The 21,722-nt window shown below is 44.2% G+C and overlaps 1 protein-coding gene and 1 long non-coding RNA gene across 11 annotated transcripts in view; one reads left to right on the forward strand and one right to left on the reverse strand.

Moving 5' to 3' along the window:
• The window catches only part of Pde4d (phosphodiesterase 4D), a 267,034-nt gene that overhangs the window by 39,962 nt on the left and 205,350 nt on the right, over positions 1-21,722 (reverse strand). Inside the window, exons 1-2 of one of the 5 annotated variants that reach the window (XM_059276077.1) lie at positions 15,688-15,975; positions 15,489-15,601 (exon numbers count right to left, since the gene is read on the reverse strand). In XM_059276077.1, the coding sequence (XP_059132060.1) occupies positions 15,489-15,503 (15 nt within the window). In that variant the 5' untranslated portion in view covers positions 15,504-15,601; positions 15,688-15,975. Of the gene's footprint in view, positions 1-10,799; positions 11,223-11,478; positions 11,643-14,768; positions 14,902-15,488; positions 15,602-15,687; positions 15,976-21,722 lie in introns of those variants that run through there. The other 4 variants (XM_059276081.1, XM_059276079.1, XM_059276078.1 and 1 more) reach the window with 4 other exon arrangements.
• The window catches only part of LOC131921393 (uncharacterized), a 32,397-nt gene continuing 22,356 nt past the window's right edge, over positions 11,682-21,722 (forward strand). For 4 of the 6 annotated variants that reach the window (XR_009381991.1, XR_009381992.1, XR_009381990.1 and 1 more), the window contains exons 1-4: positions 11,682-11,792; positions 13,314-13,433; positions 15,407-15,590; positions 20,920-21,033. This is a non-coding gene — a long non-coding RNA (uncharacterized LOC131921393). The other 2 variants (XR_009381993.1, XR_009381988.1) reach the window with 2 other exon arrangements.

Consider the following 21,722-nt stretch of genomic DNA (forward strand, 5'->3'; position numbering starts at 1 on the left):
TGCCCCTCACAGCTAGGGTAGCACATATGTTAATTGGAACATATAAACTTCCATCTGGGGCACTAAGAAAATAAATCAAGCAGATGGAATCCAGAATGATCAGTTCTGATCATTCACAAAATTGTCTTCCCAAACTCATAGTGAAGCATCCTAAAACTAAAATTGATTGTGTATATGTAACATATTTCATTATTCATCCATCAGTCGATAGCAATCCAGGATGATTTTATCTCCAAGCCATTGTGAGTAGTGCAATCAACATAGATGAGAAAAATCTCTGTAGAAGGATTCAGAGTCTTCAGGTCTAAGTCCAGGAGTGGTAAAGTTGGGTCGACTGACTAGCTTTGTGAGGATCCTCCATTTCTATAGTGGTTGCCAGTATGCACTTCCATCAGTAGTGAGTAAGGGCTTCCTGTTTGTCTTATTCATTTATTTGTATTTTGTGTGTGTGTGGGGGGGGGGTGCACGCACACGCATGCGCAGGGGTGTGCATGCATGTAAGCCTATGCCTGAGGAGGCCAGTCCTTGGGTTCCCTGAAGCTGGAGTTACAGGTGGCTGAGTGCTGCCTGACATGAGTGCTGGGAGTCGAACCAGGTCCTCTGGAAGAGCAGGAAGTACTCTTAACTCCAGAGTCATCTCTCCAGTCCTGTCATTTGTTTTCTTGATCTTGTCCTGACTATTGAAGACAGGCGGGTTACTTCTGTGTGGACATATGACCTCACCTCAATTTCATGCCTACAGATTGAACTGAGAAACTGTCCAGGATCTCCCACTCACTACTGCCTTTTCCTCCTAAACATTGTCTGGGTTGAGAATTCCACCTCGCTGGCTACAGCCTCCTCTGCCTTGTTTCCTGTGTCTTGCCACCTTCGCCCACCTTCCATGTCAATTCCAACCTGTTCCAAGTTCTTATCGCCTTACGGCTTAGTTCTCTGAGTCTACTTGTTGGGGTCGTTTCCCCTCAAGATGACCTATCCTGTACCCTGCCTCCTGAGGTACCTTCTGAAATCACTGTTGCTGTGTTCCTTATAATTAAATGTGAGGGTTCCTCAGGGCTCCCGGGGGGTCACAAGTGACTTAGACTAGCAACTAGGACAGCATGGTTCTGCCAGATCTACAGCTCTTGTGCCTGCCCTCTGGTCCTATAGCTGGATTCTCTCTTCCAGTCAGCGTTTTGCTTCCAGAAGAACCATTAACCTCCCACCTACACAGAAATTCAATGCCATGAAATCTGCAAGCATGCTCCATTCTACCCTGCCCTGTCTGACCACTGGAACATACCTCTACACTCATTACCACCTCCATAATCCCTCCATGCTCAGATCAAGCTTCAGTAGTACTAATTCTGGGATGCAGCCCAATCATTCTGCTCCTCTGGGTTGCATGAATGCTCTTTGAACTTCTCTACAAGGAGATTAAGTTGTCTATTGCTCATTAACACACAATGACTTGCTCCTGTGGCTATCTATATTTTTCCACGGTATGTCTGCATGTTCTGGTAGTTATCTATGTGTTTGCATATAAGTACTCACACACAAAAAAAATCTCATTTTTTACACAAATACCTTGGAACAATCAGATGGTCCCTAAGATCAGGGCTAAAACAATCTCACTGAAAAACTAAAAACTACATGTGGTATCAGCAGTCATGAGGTATAAAACATAACCAATCCCTACTAATGATTTTTTTTTCACCCACAAAAGTGGTCCATTGATGCAAAGAGTGGTGACAAATGATCCCAGATAACAAAGACACATCAAATGCAAAATGTCACTTAAAAGACATGTTGATAAAGACCCAAGTCAATGTCAGATCTAGCGTCAGTTTGTATTCACTTCAAGATAAAAGCCTTGACAAGTAACACCAGACTGGTTTGCTCTGGACCACCTTAACTTTTCTACCTCAGTAAAATGAATTGGGTAAACTGGTCAATCCCACAAATCTCTTTTGCCTCTAAAGATAGAGATTTTTGCAATTAAAGAGAAAAAAATAGCAGATTTGGAATAAGAATCCCACGTTTGAGTTCTCTGCAAAGTGCCTGACATGAAGTGGCAAGTCGATCAGTCACCTAAGCAGTGACTCACTTTCAACCCCTGTAACAACTGCACCACTAGGGAATTTCTTGTCGCTGGCCATGGCCAGTGTCAGACTCATGACTAAAACCTCATCACTGAGCTGGCACCCGGTTCAAGGTCATCTCTTCCACTCCCGCGTCTCGGCTGGATTGTCATCTCTAATCGGTGCAAAGAGTAAAGGGCCGACCTTCAGGTCTTGTCTACTTGGACCAGGAGGAGATGCCCAGCATCTTGATTGATCTCTGGTACCTCGTTAACCACAGTCTCAATAGTTCACAGAATCAAGAGCCTTGGAAGTCATCCACAGTGAGAGAAAGTCAAAGCCCAACAAACAGGCCGACTCTGAGACAACAGGGTAAAAAATCTACACATCCCCCTTCCCCGTGACTGCCTTCATACATCTAATCTCCGAGTGACCAGAGTTAACTGGTCAGTTTAAATTAAAAATATGCTATCGCAGGGTGCTAGGTTACCGACCTAAAACTAAAGTAAACAAACTTGGTGAGTACCACATATGCAAGCGAGCAAGGCCCCATAAATCACTGTGACTGGGTATCAGGATTTCAAAGGCACCCTGTAAGCTCTCCCCACGCCTGTTGACTCAAGCTCCAGTTGCAACGGGTTACCTATACAGCAGCATATAAAGTTGACCTTTTAAGTTTAAAAATAGTTGCAGTCCCATCCCTACTAAAGATAGTCCACGGTGCCTCTGTGGGCAGGCGGCACACTAAGTGCTTTATGTAGGTTCTGCTTCTGTTTGACAGGGGTCCTGTGGGGTGGGTTATCTAAGTGCTGACTGACATAGAAAATGGTCCCAGAGAGATGGAAATAATGGAATTATCCAAGGTCACCTCTCTAGTATGGGGTGGATTTCTACACAGTTGTGGAATTGCTCCTCAGAATTTAGGGGACATCAGAATGGAGAGAAAAGTTGGCTATCACCTGCTCCTCTGTCTCATTGCACTCTTCTCACATCTAATGGCAACTTATGACCAATTACCAAGACCCACGGTACTTAATTTGGACACAGTTCATTCCCTGCTTTTACAGCTTGCTCCCTCTTCAGCTTGCCTCTTCAACTTCCACCCTTCACTCCCCAGCAACATGTTCCTCAGGGGATGACCCAGGAGTTGGATTGAGCAACCTACCCATGCTTCTACTGGGCCATGACTCAAGGAGGTCACAGGTGAAGGAGGTGACAGCAAGCTTGCAGCGCTAAAGAGACCGAGCCTCGTGAAATACACCATGGCCATAAATCTCACTCTCCAGTCAGCCCTGCCCCTCCTCCCACATCCACAACTGACTGCCCTCCCTTAGACGTTTGCACCCTTTGGCTGACCTGTCTGGGATTTCTTTTTTTCCTTCCAGGCTGTCCCAATGGCTCATGACAAGCGCATTTCACCATAGGAGCCCTAGCTGGAGACAGGGCAGGGACACCAACTGATCAGTTTGCCTCTAGCCAAAGAGAGTTTTGACCCCAGGTCAGCTCCAGCTGCTCCCATTACACCTCCCTCCTTCACACTCTACAGTAAGTTCTCTAGTCTACCCTACTTTTCTTCAGTTTTCATGATTTACTCCCATTCATGAATCCACGTCCCTATCTCATTTTGTCCCTACTGGAAAACAACAACAACAACAACAATAACAGCCACCTCCAAGCCAACTTACAGTCATAGGCTAATTTTAAAATCCTAAACCTGTTTACACCTTTCCCGAATGTATGCTTTGCCTGATGCTACAACCCCCATTGTCAATAAAGCTTCATCCCACTCAACCCCGCAACTCTCGACCAACTTGGCAACTCAAGCTTTAGTTACATTGTCCTATCCAATGCCCACGCATAAAGATCAGTGTCCTGTTAAAAAGTGGCCTCCTCTGTCTAGGTCACCTTCTAGCCTCACAGGCTGTCTTACATCACACTTTTCCTGTGAGCCTGAGGCTGGGGTGCTTTCACTCCCATCTGACAGGACTTGGAAAAGGAGCCTGGCAGAACAAGATGTACTAGCCTCTAGACATCTACAATCCTCTAGTAACTAGAGGGTTCCCTCCTGGGAACCAGCATTTGCTGATACTGCTATTGCTATTTTGGAATCTAGTCCCTCACTAAATAGACGAGGAAATTAAATAATTAATTAAATGTTCGAGTATGCTTGGAAAACATAGCCTGAGAACACGCATCCTTCCCTCTCTCTCTCTCTCTCTCTCCATCCATCCGTGATTGATGATGAGAGTCTTCTGACAAACAGTGCATTGCTTCTAGGACTACACTACCAATTCCAGGTGGAGGTATGAGAAAACACACACACACAAGGTGGCTCCCGTTAGGTGGTAAGGTGCCGTGCTGGGGTTTTCTAACTAGCTCCAGTGGGAGTCAGACGTACCAAATGGACAATGTTTAAATGAGTGACCGGAAGAGGAAACAGCAGGAAGTCATGTCCGCATTGGACCTGACTCTTCATGAATGGAACAGTAAGTACTGTGTCTTACTCTGCAAGATCAGGTCTTCGACTGTTCCTCTCTGCACCCTTCAACCACTGACAACAGCATGGGAAACCTGAGCTCTGGGTCCGACACTATCTCCCAGGTAAACTCATCTTTTCTTGAGGAGTAGTAAAGAGACAAGTCTATTTCCAGAAGCTTCTTTATGATTTCTCAAAACTCCTTTCTACTCACCCTGGTGCAGAACTAAGGGACTACACAGAGAACATAAAATTATGAAGACAGAGACTAGAAAGTCAAAGGTTACACTGAAGACGATATTAATCCTTTTCATTTTATCACTGATTTTTGAAGTTGACTTGAAATATTAAAAAAAAAATTAAAAATAAAAATAAAAACAAAAACTAAGCTTACAGAAGGCTTGGCCCTCAGCCGAAGAAAGGAAGGGACTAACCAATAATTATTATGTGAATTAAAACACTCCAAACTGTCTTAATTTTTAAATATTCTTTCAACAGAATTATAGCTTACTCTTTTGTGAAATGAGGTTTTCTCACAAATAAAGCGATACCAATGCATCTGCAAATACTAATAAATACTCTTTATTAAAAACCAAAAGCCTCTCCAAATTGGAGACTAATTTTATTATTAAATTTTGCTACAAAGCCCACCATGGTTAGATGGTTCATTTTCTCCCCAAATTTGAAAAAAAAAAATCTAGCCAATATAAAATAGAATTGTTCCTGGCCAAAGAATGTATTTCTTTTCTAAACATTGGAGTTGCTATAAGGTGTAAGTAATTATTAAGAAATGCGATTTATTTTTAAAATATGTGTAATTCAGTGTAACTTAATTCCTTAAAAAGGATCTTTTTTTTTTTTTTGGTATGATCAAATATTTGCTTTTCCACTGCAGGGAAGTATCTGCTGTTTGTAATCAGTTTGGATCGGAATGGTTAGGGAAAATTAAAAAAGAAATTAACAAAAGAAAACTACTTTAATACACCATCAAAATATTTTGAGGCATACTTCTTTATGATGTATTTTTCATCTTGAAATCTAAAACAAAGCAACCAGAGCACTGCTGTAAACGGACATTGTGGTCTTGAGAGTGCCCAGCCAACTTCCTGAAAGAGAGGAAGTATATGCACATCCATTGGCCTGAATGTATTCCAATATGGCAGCTGCATCTTTGCCTGGTTGCTATGGATACACCCCCATCACAACTGTGCTTTCTCTACTCCAGACCTGTTTATGACAGGCCAAAGTGCTTCCTATTAGGGTGCCTACATCTGCACAGCACACTGTTGCCAGCAGTAAGAGCTGGGGGGCTGCCACTCTGGGGATCACTGTGCATGCAGCAGGCCAGGGATTCGGAGCAGAACTGAAGCACACTGGGCGAAACGTCACAGAACGCCACCCAACAGGCAAGGCTCAAAACACACATCGTGTTTTCACAAGCTAGCAGGGAAAACATTCAAATTCTCCCTTCTCAGTTGGAATAGACTGATGGTGAGAACGCTACTGATAAAATAGTCCTAGACGAAAACAAAGAGAAGCCACGCTCATGACCTGTGTGGTTTTGCCTATGCATAATTAAAATTTTAATCTAATTAAGGTAAGACTAATCCAGAATATGCTAAATTGTGTTACTTTGTGTTATGTGTCTGGCTTTTTGTTGTTGTTGTTGTTGTTGTTGTTGTTGTTTTGGTTTTTTTGAGACAGGGTTTCTCCATGTAGTTTTGGTGCCTGTCCTGGATCTTGATCTGTAGACCAGGCTGGCCTCAAACGCACAGAGATCCACCTAGCTCTGCCTCCTGAGTGCTGGGATTAAAGGCATGTGCCACTGCCACTCAGCATGACTGGTTTTTTTTTTGTTGTTGTTGTTGTTTTGTTTTTTTCTGAAAAGCCAGTATCTATCAGCAGGACCAAGGCTCCTAGTGAGAAGAGCCAGCTCAGTGTTCTAATCATGAAAGAAAACCATGTTCACAAAAGCAGGAATTCCAATCCTCAGACTCTCAAATCTCCAATCCAGAGTGAGAAATGACATTTGCCATAACCAACATCACATGCTAAGTATCACTTTATGTGACCACGTACACAAGGGTGCACTGAGCGTTGGAGAAATGCACTCACTATAGGATGCCTCGTCACCAAAACAAAACAATGACAAACTATGCCAAGAGTTAGGAAAATCATATATTTGCAAAAATCACAAGAGGACCTTATATCCAATTAGGAAAGCCAGGGGCTAGAGAGAGAGGTCTGGGAAAAAAAAAAAAAAAAAAAAAAAAAAAAAAAAAAAAAAAAAAAAAAAAAAGGCTTCTAAATGAGGTAGTATTTCAGATATGCCTAAGAGGCTGGCTAAAGGTTTTTAAGCATGTTGTTTTAGAACATGCTTACTTACAGGACAGAATTCCCATACACTCCACACTCAGTTTCCCTTATTACTAACGTTTCACACCAGTCACAATTAGTGGGCCACTACAGTGATTTCAAATGCACTCACTGCTGGGGTTTCCTTAGCTTTTTAGGACAGGTCCCTTTTCTGTCCCAGAAGCCCAGCCAGGACACCATATGTCACATTACCTTGCCATGGCTCCTCCTGGTTGTGAGTTTCCTACATGTTCCTTGTTTGTGACTACCTTAAAAAGGTTCCGAGGAATTCTGACCTGGTCTTTTGTAGAGTGTCACTGACTAAAATTTGTCTGTTATCTTATTCCTGTAATTAGACTGGGGTTATGTTCTGAGTATGAGAATGACAGACGCAAAGTGCCATTTGTATCAGATCATATCAAGGATATATGCTCAGCACAGCTTACAACTGCCAATGTTGACCTTGGTAACGGGCTAAGGCAGTGTTTTAGTATTCTCACTACAGAGGTAAGCCCCCGACACTCCTACTTCATACTGCACCACATGGAAGGAAATTACTGTGCAGAGCCCATATTTCAGGGCAGGGGGAATTAAGCCCTCCCTTCTTGTAGGTACAGTACCCACAGAAGTGACTTGGAGTGCTCTGGGTAGGAAGTTCATCTATGCCCGTCCCTCATCATTTGTTCTGCTAGTTTTCTTCTTCTTCTTCTTCTTCTTCTTCTTCTTCTTCTTCTTCTTCTTCTTCTTCTTCCTCTTCCTCTTCCTCCTCTTCTTCCTCTTCCTCTTCTTCATCAATATGGGTTATGTGTATTTGTTTTATAATTTGGGTCATAACCTAATATCACATTTTCTTGCTCAAATTGTCCCAGCTCGGGTCACTGGGTGTTCTTTTGGTGTACTCTTGCATCAGGCTGATATGTCCTCATCAGGGGAGGTCTGTGTGTGTGATCACGTCCTAACTTGCTGGCACCACAACATACTCCAGGCTCTTCTTGTCTATTCCCTGCCCGATTCTCTAGAAGTGGCTATTTCTCGAAGGAATCCCAATTCCTCTAATTGTAATGTGGTATCAGAAATCAGGACATCAGTGCTGGGAGTGCTCATGACACTGGAGTATGAGAGCTTGTCACTCCTTTCGGCTGACAATGCAAGGGAATGTTTGTGGTATACCAGATGGCTGTGATATTATAAGGTGGGATGGAAGGCTATGCTCTGAACATACTTTTTATACATTAGATTGTAATGAGAGGTGGTGTGCCTAGGTTATTCAGAAGAATAATAGATGCATTTATTTATATGGAAAACTAGAGAGACTATTCTTTGCTGTAACTTTATGCATTTTTGCCAGAAAAAGCTCAGAATTTTAGACATTCTAGAAACAAGCAACAACAACAACAAACCCTCAAAACAACAACATACAAACCCATGTCAGTTTGTTCTGATCTATTTGTCAAATTACAGAAAGAAACAAAGGTGAATTCCCTGAAAACAGACACACAAAACGAAGAACTGGCTTTGCAGCTTTGTAAGGATCATGAGGGAAAAGAAGAGAAAAAGGAAACGTAATTCCCCTGGGTTAGTTCCAGCATCGCCAAGCCACCAGTAGACACATCAGAAGGATGGGAATCAGGAGAGCAGCAGACCCCTCCCTAATCCACCCCCCACACACACACACAAAAGACTAATGATGTTCTTTCATGAGTGGAAATAAATGATCTAAGATATCAGTACTGGCAGTGTTCCTGACTCTGTCTCCACCATTCTTGAAATCATCCTCGCAGCTATAGGAGATCAGGAGGCTGAGGCACAGAGGCAAAGTGATCCAATTTATACCAGCAAAAGGCAGAGGCTGAATCCAGCCCAGACAGATCCAGGGGCCACTGTGCCTGCGCAGTGGGCAGCTAGGATGGAAACTCTCCTGCAGAAGTGCGCCATTCTCCCCTCTAGTAGAGAAATCACATTGGCAGAAAAAAAAAAAAAAGGAAAGTTACAGTTTAAACCCAGGCCCTTCTAATTGCAACGGAACTGCTACATTGTTTCAGTTGCTGTTAGATGACAGCACTCATCGTCCATTGGAAGTGAGCAAAAATGTATGGACCTTGGGCACAGGTTTTCTCCTTTGTCACACTTCAGTCATAATGTAGATGGCTACAGCTACCCTTTGCTTAACATGGAACATTCTGGTGAGGATTTACCTTTTGAAATTGCTTTGAATGAATCAACATCTAACAGCAGCCATCAAAGCACAATGAAAGCACAAAATCTGAAAAACACTAACTTAGACTATACTTTCTCACGGCACAGAAATAACACTGTGTACCACGCCAGGAGGAATACAATGCTAGATTCTCTTCAACTCGCTTTTTTTGTGGATACATATAATTTGTGGAGCACCCAGGGTGTGCTCTGCACTATGCTGGACTTTCTGTACATTGTAACCTATGTTCTCTCTCCTTTCTTCCTCCCTCGCTCTTCCCTCCCTACATCCCCCTTCTCTCCCTACACCCCTCCCCTAGTGCCTCCTGTATTACAGGCTGGGCTTGACCTCTCTATGTAGTGGCAGATGACCTTGAACTACTGTTCCTTCTGTCTACTTCCTGAATGCTAGGATTACAGGCATGTACCATGCAGCCCAGTTTACACAGTACAAGGGATTGAACCCAGGGCTTCACGAATACCAGGCCGGCGCCCTACCAAGTGACCTACATTCCCTAGCCCAGCATTTCAATCGTATTTCTCTTCTTGCTACTCATGTTTACAAATGAAGACGCTGAGCTTTGGGAAGGCAAGGCTTGATGCCCAAATGATTAGGTAGGAAACAGCAGCGCTGGAATTTAAAACCAAGCTCCTCTGACGGCAAACGTCTATGTTCTTTCCACTCCACAGAGCTGCTGTAAGCACTAATAGTGTGTGCGCTAGGCCAGGGAATAAATGTCACTCATCTTCCTTACATAGAAAGTTCAGCAAAACATTTTTTAAAGGCCAAGAATAGTAAACAATAACAAAAGAAAATGCTTGGTATTTTCCACAGTACAAGATCATAAACTCATCGTTACGTTAGCTGCTGTGTCCAGTTTAACTAATGTCCTAGTGGACACCGCAGAGTCGTCTGCTCTTTAAGAATATATGTGTATCTAGGCTCCTCCACCAACGGTTAGTGAAGAAACTGCCTTCCTATTACTGATACCCACATGCCATAGAAGCATCAGGTGCTTCAAAGCATTGTCTACCAGTCTTGTTATTTGGGAAAAGAAGTCATATGACTCATCTGTAACTGTTTTATCTCAGCCAAGGCTTACATTCTGATTTTTTTTAAAGGGGAGGATAGTTCATAATACATAATACAGAAGCCACTATTTTCCTGTAAATCAAACTGATAGGTAATAACTGAAAGCATTCTTCTAGTAATGATTACCCTACTGAAACATAAATGTGAGGGGTGTTTTGTTTAAGTTCACCAACACCAAACGCTGATGCAAGAACTGAACTGATGATAATGTAGGCTCCCCACCACCACCACCACCCTCCCCCCCCCCCCCCCGCCCCTTTTGGTCCTTAGCATCTTGCTAAGTTAAAATCAAAGACCATACTCATCAATGAAGTGAAAATCTTTGCTGACATGTTTGCAGGCCTGTGAGATGGTTCGGTAGGTAAAGGTACTCATCAGCAAACCTGCTCATCTGCGTCTGACTCCCAGGACTCACATGACAGCAGGGGAAATCACTGCTGCTTGTCCTCTTAGCTCCAAAAGAGTGTGCACACGTGCACGGAGAGATGCACATGTGTGCATAAACTTCAAACCTTTGAAACAAGTGTTTCTTTTTCCCTACGATCACTTAAAAGCAAGGGAACATTTTTTTTTCTAATTGTGATGACATAAACAAGGATTCAAAAGCTTTTATACTCACTGTGCGGATCTATATGGAAACTACATAGAAGCTTTCACAGTCGGCCTTTATTGAGTAGTTGGAAGAATAGGACGCCAAACTCAAAACACCAAGAAGCCAAGTTCCGAGTTTCTATAGCTACAGAAGAGCTCTTCTCTTAAAATTTATATATTTAGGCATACACATGAACTCTTAACAATCCTCTTTTCTATGTTTTAACGTTTAAAGATTTAAAAAACTGTCCCTATTTTCACTCTACAAATTAAAATGCCTTTTCCAACTAACTGAGCGTCCTCCTTAACGGAATTTCAGTCCCCCTGGGTTATCTTACACTTGTGCTGGGCCGGAGTATCTTAAGACTCAGCCACAGCTATGAACATCCATCCCATCTTCCTTCCTGGAATCCCCCTGGCCGGAAGAAAACCATTATCAGCAGTCACAGCAAGGGCTACCCTGTGCTATGCACACATTAGACAGCAGGGGGAGCCAGTGGGAAAGTCGCTGGGAAAAAAAAAAAAAAAACTGCTCCAGGCAGCTTCATTTGTATGCCAAGCAGAGAACAGACCAGAAATGGACCAAAAAAAGACAAACTAAGATGCACAAAGAAGTCTTAACGGTGTGTGCAGAGCTGGCGTGAGTGCCTCTGAAACGAACCACAGAAAAACCTTAAGGAGGCTCGAATCCCAACTTCAAGACCGACCTTCAGTTTGAAGCCCAGTGGTTTCCAACAGTACTGAGCTGCCAAATAGCCCCGAAAATTTGAGAGCAGAAACAAGTAACATTTTTAGGTTGAGAGCTTCTAGGGAGATTTCAAAATGATTTAATTCTTCTCCTACAAATATCACCGCCCTTACATGGGAGACCCGCTAAAATGTGCCTTATTAGGTCACAAAAGGCTTGGTACAGAGTTCCACAGCGGAGGACCCGGCCCCTGTCTGGCTCTCCCGCAAACACTCTCTCCCCCTCAATTTACCTCTTTCAGGAGGAGGGGTGGTGACCAGAAACATCATCAAGGTATTCTGCATTTGAAAGTATTTTAGCCTTGCAAAATCTGTATAGAAGATCAGCAAATAGCCCCAAACTCATACAATATTATGTATGTCCTGAAGACTTAAAAAAGGGTCTACATTTTCAGTTACGGTACAACAGCTAAGTGCCCCATTTGGTCTGGAATTCTAAATATGAATTTTAAGAAAAGCCTGAACATCTGCATAGAACTTCAAAATGTTCTAGTGATCTAGGGGCGATAAAGACAGACCTTTGAACTACGAAAATCTGTGACACATAAATGCCAACCAACCTTGCCTTCTTGTTAAGGGGAGTGGGGGATGGGTTGGGGGGGGGAGTCTGGGGAGCCCGGAATGAGGGAAGAGGGGGATCCTTGGTGCTTGGAATGAATGAAAAAAATTTCTTAATAAAAAAAATAAAACGCCAACCAAAAATTAAAAAAAAATTATTCTTGGGCAGTAAACTAGTGAAAGCAAGTATTTCGGATAAACAGGAGCTCAAGAAAATCTGGCCTCCGACTCTTACATTGACCTTTCAAATTTATTATTATTATTATTCTATCCAGATTATGCTAAGGAAATTGAACCTTAAGAAATGTTAACTTTTTTTTTTTTTTTTTTTTTTTTTTTTTTTTTTGTTAAAGAACTCAGTCAGCAAAGAACAAACTTCTGACTGAACTTCTAGGTCTGTCCACCTCCAAGCTCTGAGGCCTCACTAAAATTGCTCTCAATTGTAGAAATGAGGTTCCGGGGGCAATCTGTACAAATCTTAGGCAGATTAGTGTGCTTATGAGGGTAAATGCTGTAGATTTAATCACTCAAATTAAATGCCATCTGGAATCTCTTACCCCACCCCACCCCTGCCCCCAGTACAAGCATCCCACATGTGTTACAGCCAGCCCTTGCCCTGGCCAAAAAAAATTCAACCATATTCCTGTCCCAGCCTATGTACACTGTGTCAGCAATGGAGAAAACATGGCTAGTTGTCTGTTAGACGCTACTTTACAACTGCTCGTTAACTCCAATTTCTTTTACTGAGCTCATTTAAATATATGAATTATTTGTTAGCAGGGTTGAGGACCTGGCTTCCCACTTTCTACCTCTCAAATCACCTCCATAATAAATCATCATGTCTATGATGAGTTTAAATATCTTGATTTGTTAGTAGTGAATTATTGTGTCTTTTAATATATTATGGAAAAAAATTTTTTTTTAACTTTCACAGAGGGAAAAACCTGTCCTGATCTTTTAAGGCAAAAGAGATGAGCTGAATACATTGAATGAATATAGGGCGATAAGTTTACTAACCAGCAAGTACTTATCAGACCGATTCACTCTGACTAGCAATGTCTCAAGGAAGCTGTTCACATTGCCAGTCCAAACTGAAGGCAGGACGTCACTCAGTGCCCTCAGTTGAAAAGCTGTTCCAACCTACTTTATTGCTCGGGGGAAGTGGCTTACTCCAGCCCTTGTTTATTAAGCAGAAGGGTGACTTTACAACCTTTACCAGGGACTTTTTTCTTTCTAGGCTAACTTTCTCATCTCTGAAAGACCGTGCAAGTGGAACACTAGTTTAGAAATGAATGATCACACAGAAATGAATAGCTTTGCGACACTGAAAATTCAAGCAGTAGCTAACTGAGCCAACGTAAGTATAAAATGTGTCATGTCCATAATCTATCAACCTTGAGGTTTAAGCACAGCTGAATGCATTTTGAAAAGTATTTTCTCACTTTACATATATCTCACTTCAGCCAAATACACCCACCTCCGGTACATCCTAGAGCAGTTAATACAAAGTTTGAAAACCTTTTGTGGCGAAGATTAGACAAAGCCCTGTCTAATTTGATGCCTATAAAAGAAAGGTATTATTTTGAGCAGTTACTATGACGTAAAGTTTTCAGCTTAAAATATGGACATAAGCCACTTCACAGTTTAAGTCACGATATCGTTCGATCTCACATCAATTATTAAACTCAAACGCTGGTACCAACATTAAGAATATGGATTTTTAAGGAAGGTAGCTGTTCAGATGCATGAAAAGTGTTGTCAAATCACACTAAAACACAGGCAACTGCATGCATCTTGGCAAGGGGCTTTCAGACTTCGATCTGCCTTCTGCTCCGTACATACACAAGGAGTGAGAACTCCAGCCTCTCGAGAAGGGCCCTCTCCGCATTTGGAGACATTGTTCCTATTCAGCACATGTCTTCTGCTTTCTAAAGCAAATTGTTAAAAGAAAATGATTCATATTTTACGAAGTAAGAATTTGTTAGTCAAATGAGAACAATGGCCCTTAATGCTGCTTGCAGGGAGGGAGCGACAGACCCAAGAAGAAAGCAGTCACTGGTCATTCCAATGAAGAGCCACGACAAATTTAGAAACAAGGCCCAGATGACACCAAAAAAAAAAAAAAAAAAAAGAAGAAGAAGAAGAAGCAAGAATGCACATTTGATTATCAAGATGGTACATACCAGTGGGTCAGCGGGGTTAATACTTTGGCGGGAGCCCCTTCAGTTTAAGATCACTTTTCACTACAACAACAAGGCTATCTTTATGAACGGCGTTATAATACACCAACCCAGTGGCTGGCTGATAAGCCATGGCATTTTTATAAAACCTGCACGGGGAATAAAGCAGGTGGGAAAGGAAGTACACACAGAGCTAGCAGGACAAAAAGAAAGCATCACTCAGCGAAAGGAAAGGCAGGTACAAGGGGGTGAAACGTCACAACTCTCCTGACCTTGTAAATAGGTGTCCAAACCTACAGCAATAACTTAGAGAGACAACTAACTGCCACATGGCCTTATTGACGGACTCTTCCGGCCCTGTGCATCAAATACATGGCCTTCCTTGGCCCCTAAGCCAGCCAGTCAGTCATTAAAAACCACATCATCTCAATTATGTCTTTGCATGGCCAAAGACATAAAGCACACGATTGTGTTGTTGTTTTAAATGCAACTCTGAAAGTACTCCACCTTACCTCCTAGGCCACTTTAAGGTTGCCTGGCGCTGAAGGTTACTTCTCAGCCCCCTAAACTCCATTAACTGCCCTGAGTAGCAGCACCTTGGCACACATACGGCACAAACGCCCAGCTGAAGCCTATTGGTAACTAAATGACCTCAGACACCTGGATTTGGTCTCCAAGACTGAAGGAGACAAAGACAGCATAATGACCCTTGGAACTTTGTTGATATCCTCTGTGGATGTATACCGGGAGCAGAATATTTAAAGGCCCGGATCCTTACAAGGTAACCCTGAGAACCAGAGAAATGGAAGCAAAGGTTGCAAGTTCAGTGAACTCTGAGTTTGAGCGAGGTCAGTGGCGGCGGCGTCCTAAGTGACTCCTCAGAGTCCTGCAACTCTTTTTCCAACCAGGAATCTCACGCAGTGCCTTTGATAATGGGCAACGCCACCAGACCCTACTGGGTTTCTGCTGCAAGGGCAAAGTGTCACTCTAAGGACCCTTTGTCCTAGGGATGCTCGAACTATATCAAAGTTGCTGTTGTAAAATGTTTTAATCTACCTACTGGGAGGTATGCAAAGAGGAACCTCCCTCCAAAGGAGCAGAACAGCTAACATGCAGTAAGCATGACAAATTTCTCTCTGTATTTCCCCAGGCCACAGGGATCGGTGATTCCCCAGCGTGGGAATCAGCAGTCTAGCAGCGTCACTGACACCCGAACCAGAGCAGGGGCTTACCTTGTTGGAGGCCATCTCACTGACGGAGTGCCTAGTCTGCAGGGTCTCTAGCTGGTCCAGACACCAGTCCAGCTCCTCCAGGGTCTCGCTGGCCAGTTTCTGGTAGGCCTCCTCTGCGAAGAGACAGGGAAATGGGGACTCAGTTCTCAAGCGCTTCACGGGGCCACCAGCGAGTTCAAAGGGGGCCATCCTGCCGTACCCCGCCATGCTCGGATGCCCGGTGCCCGCACATGAGGGCTGCTCCTTCATATTGCCGGGCCCGGCGGCGGCGGCGGCGGCGGCGGCGGCAGCGCGCAGGGGGTTGAGGCTGGACTGGCGGGGCCGGGCTCAGGCTGGCCAGGATGCTCCAGCTTGACGTCGCGGGTCGGCCTCCAGGGAGGGGCGCAAAGTGCTGCAGGCCAACTTTTGGCACGGGGACGCGGGCGGATTCTCAACGGCGCAAGCTCGGGGTTCCCTGCGCTCGGATGTTGCCCGGGGTGGCGCGCTCGGGCAGGGGAGGTGGAGGGGGAGGACGCTCCGCACACGGACGGGCGGACGGGCGGGCGAGCGGTCCACGGGTGTCCGCGTTCCGCGGCCGCGGCTCCACCGCCGCCTCCCGCCGAGCCCCGCGCGCGAAGCGAATGAATCAGCCGCGGCCGCCGTTTCCTGTTTTGTCGCTCAAGTCCGCGGGCGGGCGGGCGCAGCGCCGCTCCATGCTGGCTTTCCGGGAACACTCCCCCTCGCGCCCCTCGCGGCCCCGCGGCGCTGTCTGGCTCCCCCGCGACTCCTTACGAAAGGATTCCGAATTGCAATCGGCTGCCCGGGTCACCCGCCCCGCCACCACCTCGCCGCGGCATCGCCCCGGAGGCAGCCGGGCGCCTCGGCTTTGAAGCGCAGCCCGGGAGGCGCGGCCGTGCTCGCGCGTGTGTGCGGCGCTTCTGTGGGGCTGCTCTGCACCAGAGCCGAGGAAAACCCGGCGTGGAGCGCCCGCCACCCGCCGCCCGGGGTCCCCGCGGGGCTCAGGCGGGGCTCGACCGGCCCCCAGCGCGCAGGCGCGTGCGACCGAGCGCGCACCTGCCCCGCGGGGACCCAGGGCGCACAGCGGAGTCCCGGGGCCAGCTCTGTCCCAGCTCAGCCTGCCAGGCCTGGGTGTCCTGGGCAAAAGCAAGGTGACTTAGGACAGACACACAGACACTACCCTTCCTGCAGGTTGAGGTTTGGGAGTTTCCCCGGGATTTACTTACTTGAAAAGACAGGATTATGGGAATAAAATAATTTCTATTAAGGACAAACTGCCAATACCCAGCCAGCCCCTCTAAAATTTAGTGTGGATGTTAACAGATAAACCATAGCACCATGGGGTCAGAATGCCTTCGAACTTGGCAACAGGCTACATTTCACGTTCAGAATCACCTTAAAGGAACAGCAATGTGAAGGAACCACAGGGTAAGATGTACACATGCGGTGCCTCAGGGTGTCTCCTCTGCAGAATGCACAAGAACACCCTGGACTTGGGTCCAAGACAGAAAGTTTGGAAGTCTGTTTCTGCTCACCGTAGATGAAATAAACATCAAAAGCATTGTGGGGAAATGGGTTCTGTTGATAAAAGCTAACCTTGGGTACTTTTCCTAAAGGGATCAGTTCCCAAACTGACCAGCAATATTACTTCAGCGAGAGAAAAGTAGAAACCCCAAGGGTCTATCCTACGAAACTGTCAGCAGAAAGGAATGGGGTCCTCCTTTTCAAAAATCTTGTGATTGACAGTATTGTGGGGCAAAGAAACTCTGTCCCCGTGTAGACCCCACTAATTATCAAGCATGGCAAAGAATTTGGTGGGTTGAATCTCATGATTCTGGGATTTCCATTAAATTTATAAGTTTCACTAAACTTCCAGATTTGTGGTAGGCTTACTACTTGGCTTGTCGAAATCCAAGATTTTTAAGCCATATGCTTGTCACTTTGAGTGCTATGCGTTAAAATTTGCCTCTTTTTGTGTTTTCTGCCATCATTAATCTCTGTAAATAGACTTTGAGTCAACAGCTGCCTAAAGCTTGCCAGGTGAGCTGAAATTGAAGGCTGATACTTTTTTTTTCTTTAACAAAGGAAACAATCTTAAAGATAAATTACAAGGAAAACATTAAATATTTTATCTGTTGAGTCTTCCCCTGATTATAAAACTGTAAAATAGTACATACACGCTTGTATCTCTGTATATATATATATACAAAACATAGAAAGTCCTTTGTAGTCCCACAACCTAAAGGTCGGAAGCAATAGTTCAACATTTAAATATACTGAATCCATTCCGTATAGTACGCTGAGCATTCTCTGGACACCGTGGCAGTCCATTTACTATGTGGTTATATTGTTGCTGTTTTCCTTTCCCTACTCTGTAAAACAGGAAACTGTAGGAGGGAAACCATTTCTGGTCACAGGAGTTGTCCATAGTGTGTACATCCAGTGCATTCAGAGGCATAAGCGATTGTGTAGCATCCCATCTCCTGTCATCTTTTCAGTTGTCCAAAGCCGGGCGTCCTCTATACATCTCTAAAGCTTCATGTCCTGTGTCCCTGTTTCCTGCCACCCAACTCTCTGAAAGCCTGAGTTCCAGGGGACCTCCCAGTATGTGGCATGCACTCCCTGACCCCACCTTTACTATCTTCATGAACGTTTTCTGAAATCAGAAGTAGAATTCAGACCTTGGACCTAGCAGGATATGGCTCTATGTATTATATCTCAGTCTTTATTTTTTAAGGTGGAACAGTAATTTCGAGAAAGTTTCAACTTAATGCTTCAAGACATCATGCACTTAGACGGGTTAGCCTGTGAGGGGGTGGTACAGTGACATGGGAAGTAATTGGTTTCAGAAGACCCATTCCATATTGAAATCATCGCTTAGCGATTTTGACTATAAGAAATCAAGCAAGATCACGTTCATAAGTTCCAAAATCTCCCACATGCTCTCTATATATTTAGAGAATGAAATTACCCTGAAACATGTACGTACTGGTGAGAGAATATTTACAGACCACAGAGTAAACAAACCCCTTTTGTAAAACCATGGCTGGAATAAAGACCTGTTGAGCTGAGAATTTACTTCTTTTGGACTGAGGCAATGTGACCAGCTCCAGGATTTTAGGGTTACTATTAAGTCTTCACTTTCAGGAATGTTAACCCCAACTGTACTAAGATATTGAGTAACTGACCTTTCCATCCCTCCCCGCTGGGTAGGGGGAGACTCAATGTGAAGTTGCCAGCTAACCTACAGGAAATTGAGTCACCACACCAAACAACACACCTAAATGTCATCTGCCGTCAGCTGGACCAAAACAGGGAGCCAGTTTAACGTTGGCCTTTACCAAGAACACATGCAGCATTCATTAATAAAATGCCCCCTAGGGGGTCCTATATGCTGTGGCCCTACTTAAAAATATATGAAAACTCTTCCATTTAACTGTCCGAATTTTGCTTAACTTGAGGAGGTAATGAAAGAAAACACTTCACCCGACACTATTGGCTAAACACCACACAGACGGGGAAAGGGCTGGGTCACGGGCAGCTGAGGAATAACATGAGCACTGGTGTTCTTCAAGGCACCCCTGAGCTGTGCAATACCGTGCGTCTGCTTTAACTCCCCTGAGTCTAAGTACTACTCAATACTTGTGGGACGGCACTTGGCTTCCGTCATAGCAATGTGCGCAAGGGTTCCCCTGACACACGGCCTGACATCTTGCCAAGGACTCCGGAGAGGATGCTGAAACAGCAGCTTCTCTTTGAAAGGGAAAAATGCCGTCAGCTCGGAGCCACGGGAGTTGGCTACAGGCTGAAGTTGTTTTCTTGAGAAATGTTGGGTCCATTACTCTTACCCAAAACTCACTGTGAGGTAAAAAGAGTCACGCTACAGGACATGAAGCTTGGTAAACACTAAGTTTCTTTGTCAATGTCTGTGGGGGCTAAGGGTCTGTATAGGTCTGCCATCATTCCTAGAGAGGCCTACAGCTACAGAACAAGTCAAAACACAAAGCAATAACACAGGCAAACTTTGGGTACCACTTGCTACTCTCCATTTAAAAATTCATACAGAATGATCACAGCTGACTCTGATTGTTTTTTCAATTAAATACATCAAATAAAACAAACACAACTTCTAAGAGAAAATGCTCAAACATGCCTTTTTAATGTATTCCAATTTCTCCTCACCCTAATCCACACTTCAATGCCCTTTGTCCTAAGGGAAGAATTGATGGTGTATGGAGTGGGCAGAGAGAGAAAATGACCTCTGCCTCACATGTGAGCTAATCATTCCTTGGCTCTGCTACAGGAAAAGATCTGCACAGGTTACCTCTAACTTTGGCTGACACATTTTCCCCCCATTACCTTTTAACTGATGGGAAGTATATGAAGACCCTGGATTCTCTTTCAGTGTGTGTATTATATATATATATATATATATATATATATATATATATATATATATATATATATATAAAACAGGTTGAGGCAGAGGGTCAACGGCAAGCTGCTCCCATTTCCTAGGATATTTCTGGCATAGAGTTCTTGTTCTGAAGTATTTTTAAATCATATAAAATATATAAACTTTCACTAAATACTTCAAAGAAACACTCAAAGTAAAGATATGTGTAATATTTTTGAGTCCCCCCCACATTTCCCCAATAACTACGATTTTTTTCTAGAGCTGCCAAACGCTCTAGTAGAATTTTGCAAATGGATTGACTTCTATTAACTTTTAGTCTGCTCAATAGCTCAACATTTATATGGCACCATGTGATAGGAGCTTTATTAGAGTCTGCAGAAACACAATGAGAGTGTGAATGTGTCCCTTATCCAAGGGAAGACCAGAGTCTTTCACTGAAGACAATTTTAGCACTCCATACAGTGGAAAAGGAAGGAAGCTCACGGACTGTGAGACGGTAGAAGAGGCCTGTTCAAGTCATATTGGCACACAACTGGGGGCAGAGAAGGCTTAGCCCTGAGGAAAGAAACCCAAGGTGATGGTTACTGCAGATCGTCAGAACTACAGGACATTGATGAGGCACACCTTTGGACTAGACTCTGAGGACTTTCTAGGAAAGGAATAACTAAAGAGCTAGGAGCCTTCCTGAGTGTGAATAGCACCAGACCATGAATCAGGACTCCAGACTGAATAAAAAGGGTGAGAAGCAGAAAGCCCTGTGAGCATCAGCACTCTCCTTCTCTCCAGGAGATGTGATCCACGAGGGGGGTCCAGCCCACATGCTCCTGCCTTCATGAACTTCACCACGTCTCCTGTATCTACACGGACTCTATGTGTTGCCTCTGGGGTTCGGTCAGGTATCTGTCACCATATGGTAAGTAACTAATGCATGGAAGAGAAGGGAAGAAGGCAGGTGACACACAAAAGCAGCACACACCCTGGACCTTCGGACAATAAGATGTGTGACTATGCTTAGAGGAAAACGGACTGCCTCAAACAGAGAGCCTTGCTGAGGGAAAGGAGCCTGGACAAAATTTGGAGAAATCTGACACATCAGCAGACACTGGCTATGCAAATCTCAGGGATCAGCAGGTAGGAATGTTGGACTACCTTCAGAAGTAGCAGCTGCTGAGTTACTCAGGGTACTGTGTGATGTGGCATCTTCTTTTATTTGAGATGGAGAACTCTACTTGTTTAACACAAGATTGTGGAGGTAAGGACAGTCAATGAGGATGTTACTTTTGAAAATATTTATATTACCATAGTATTAATTTATAAGATCATTTGCTTCCCTGGTAGTTACTCTAATCTAAGACAATCTCTGCAATAAAATCCTGTAGAAGCAGCCAGGATGGTAGCACAAGCCTTTGCTCCCAGGACTAGGGAGGCAGAGGCAGAGGCAGGTGGATCTCTGTGAGTTCAAGGCCATTTTGGTCTACAAAGTGAGTTCTAGGCCAGTCAGGGTCATACATGACACCCTGTCTCAAAAAAACAAAACAAATGAAGTCCTATAGAGACATATGGTTCTCCCTTTGTTAGACATGAATAGGACTTGCCCAGTATGACTCCAGGAGGGTACAGGTCTTCTCTTCTTAAAAAACTATCTCTCAAGTTATTTCTTCTATGTAGTAAAGTAAAAGATAACCTGATTGAGGAAAGGGAGGGGAGAGTGAAGAGTGAAACAGGGAGAGAGAGAGAGAGAGAGAGAGAGAGAGAGAGAGAGAGAGAGAGAAGAAGAAGAAGAAGAAGAAGAAGAAGAAGGAGGAGGAGGAGAGAGACTG

This window comes from Peromyscus eremicus, chromosome 11, assembly GCF_949786415.1.
Source record: "Peromyscus eremicus chromosome 11, PerEre_H2_v1, whole genome shotgun sequence".
Taxonomy (NCBI): Eukaryota; Metazoa; Chordata; class Mammalia; order Rodentia; family Cricetidae; genus Peromyscus; species Peromyscus eremicus.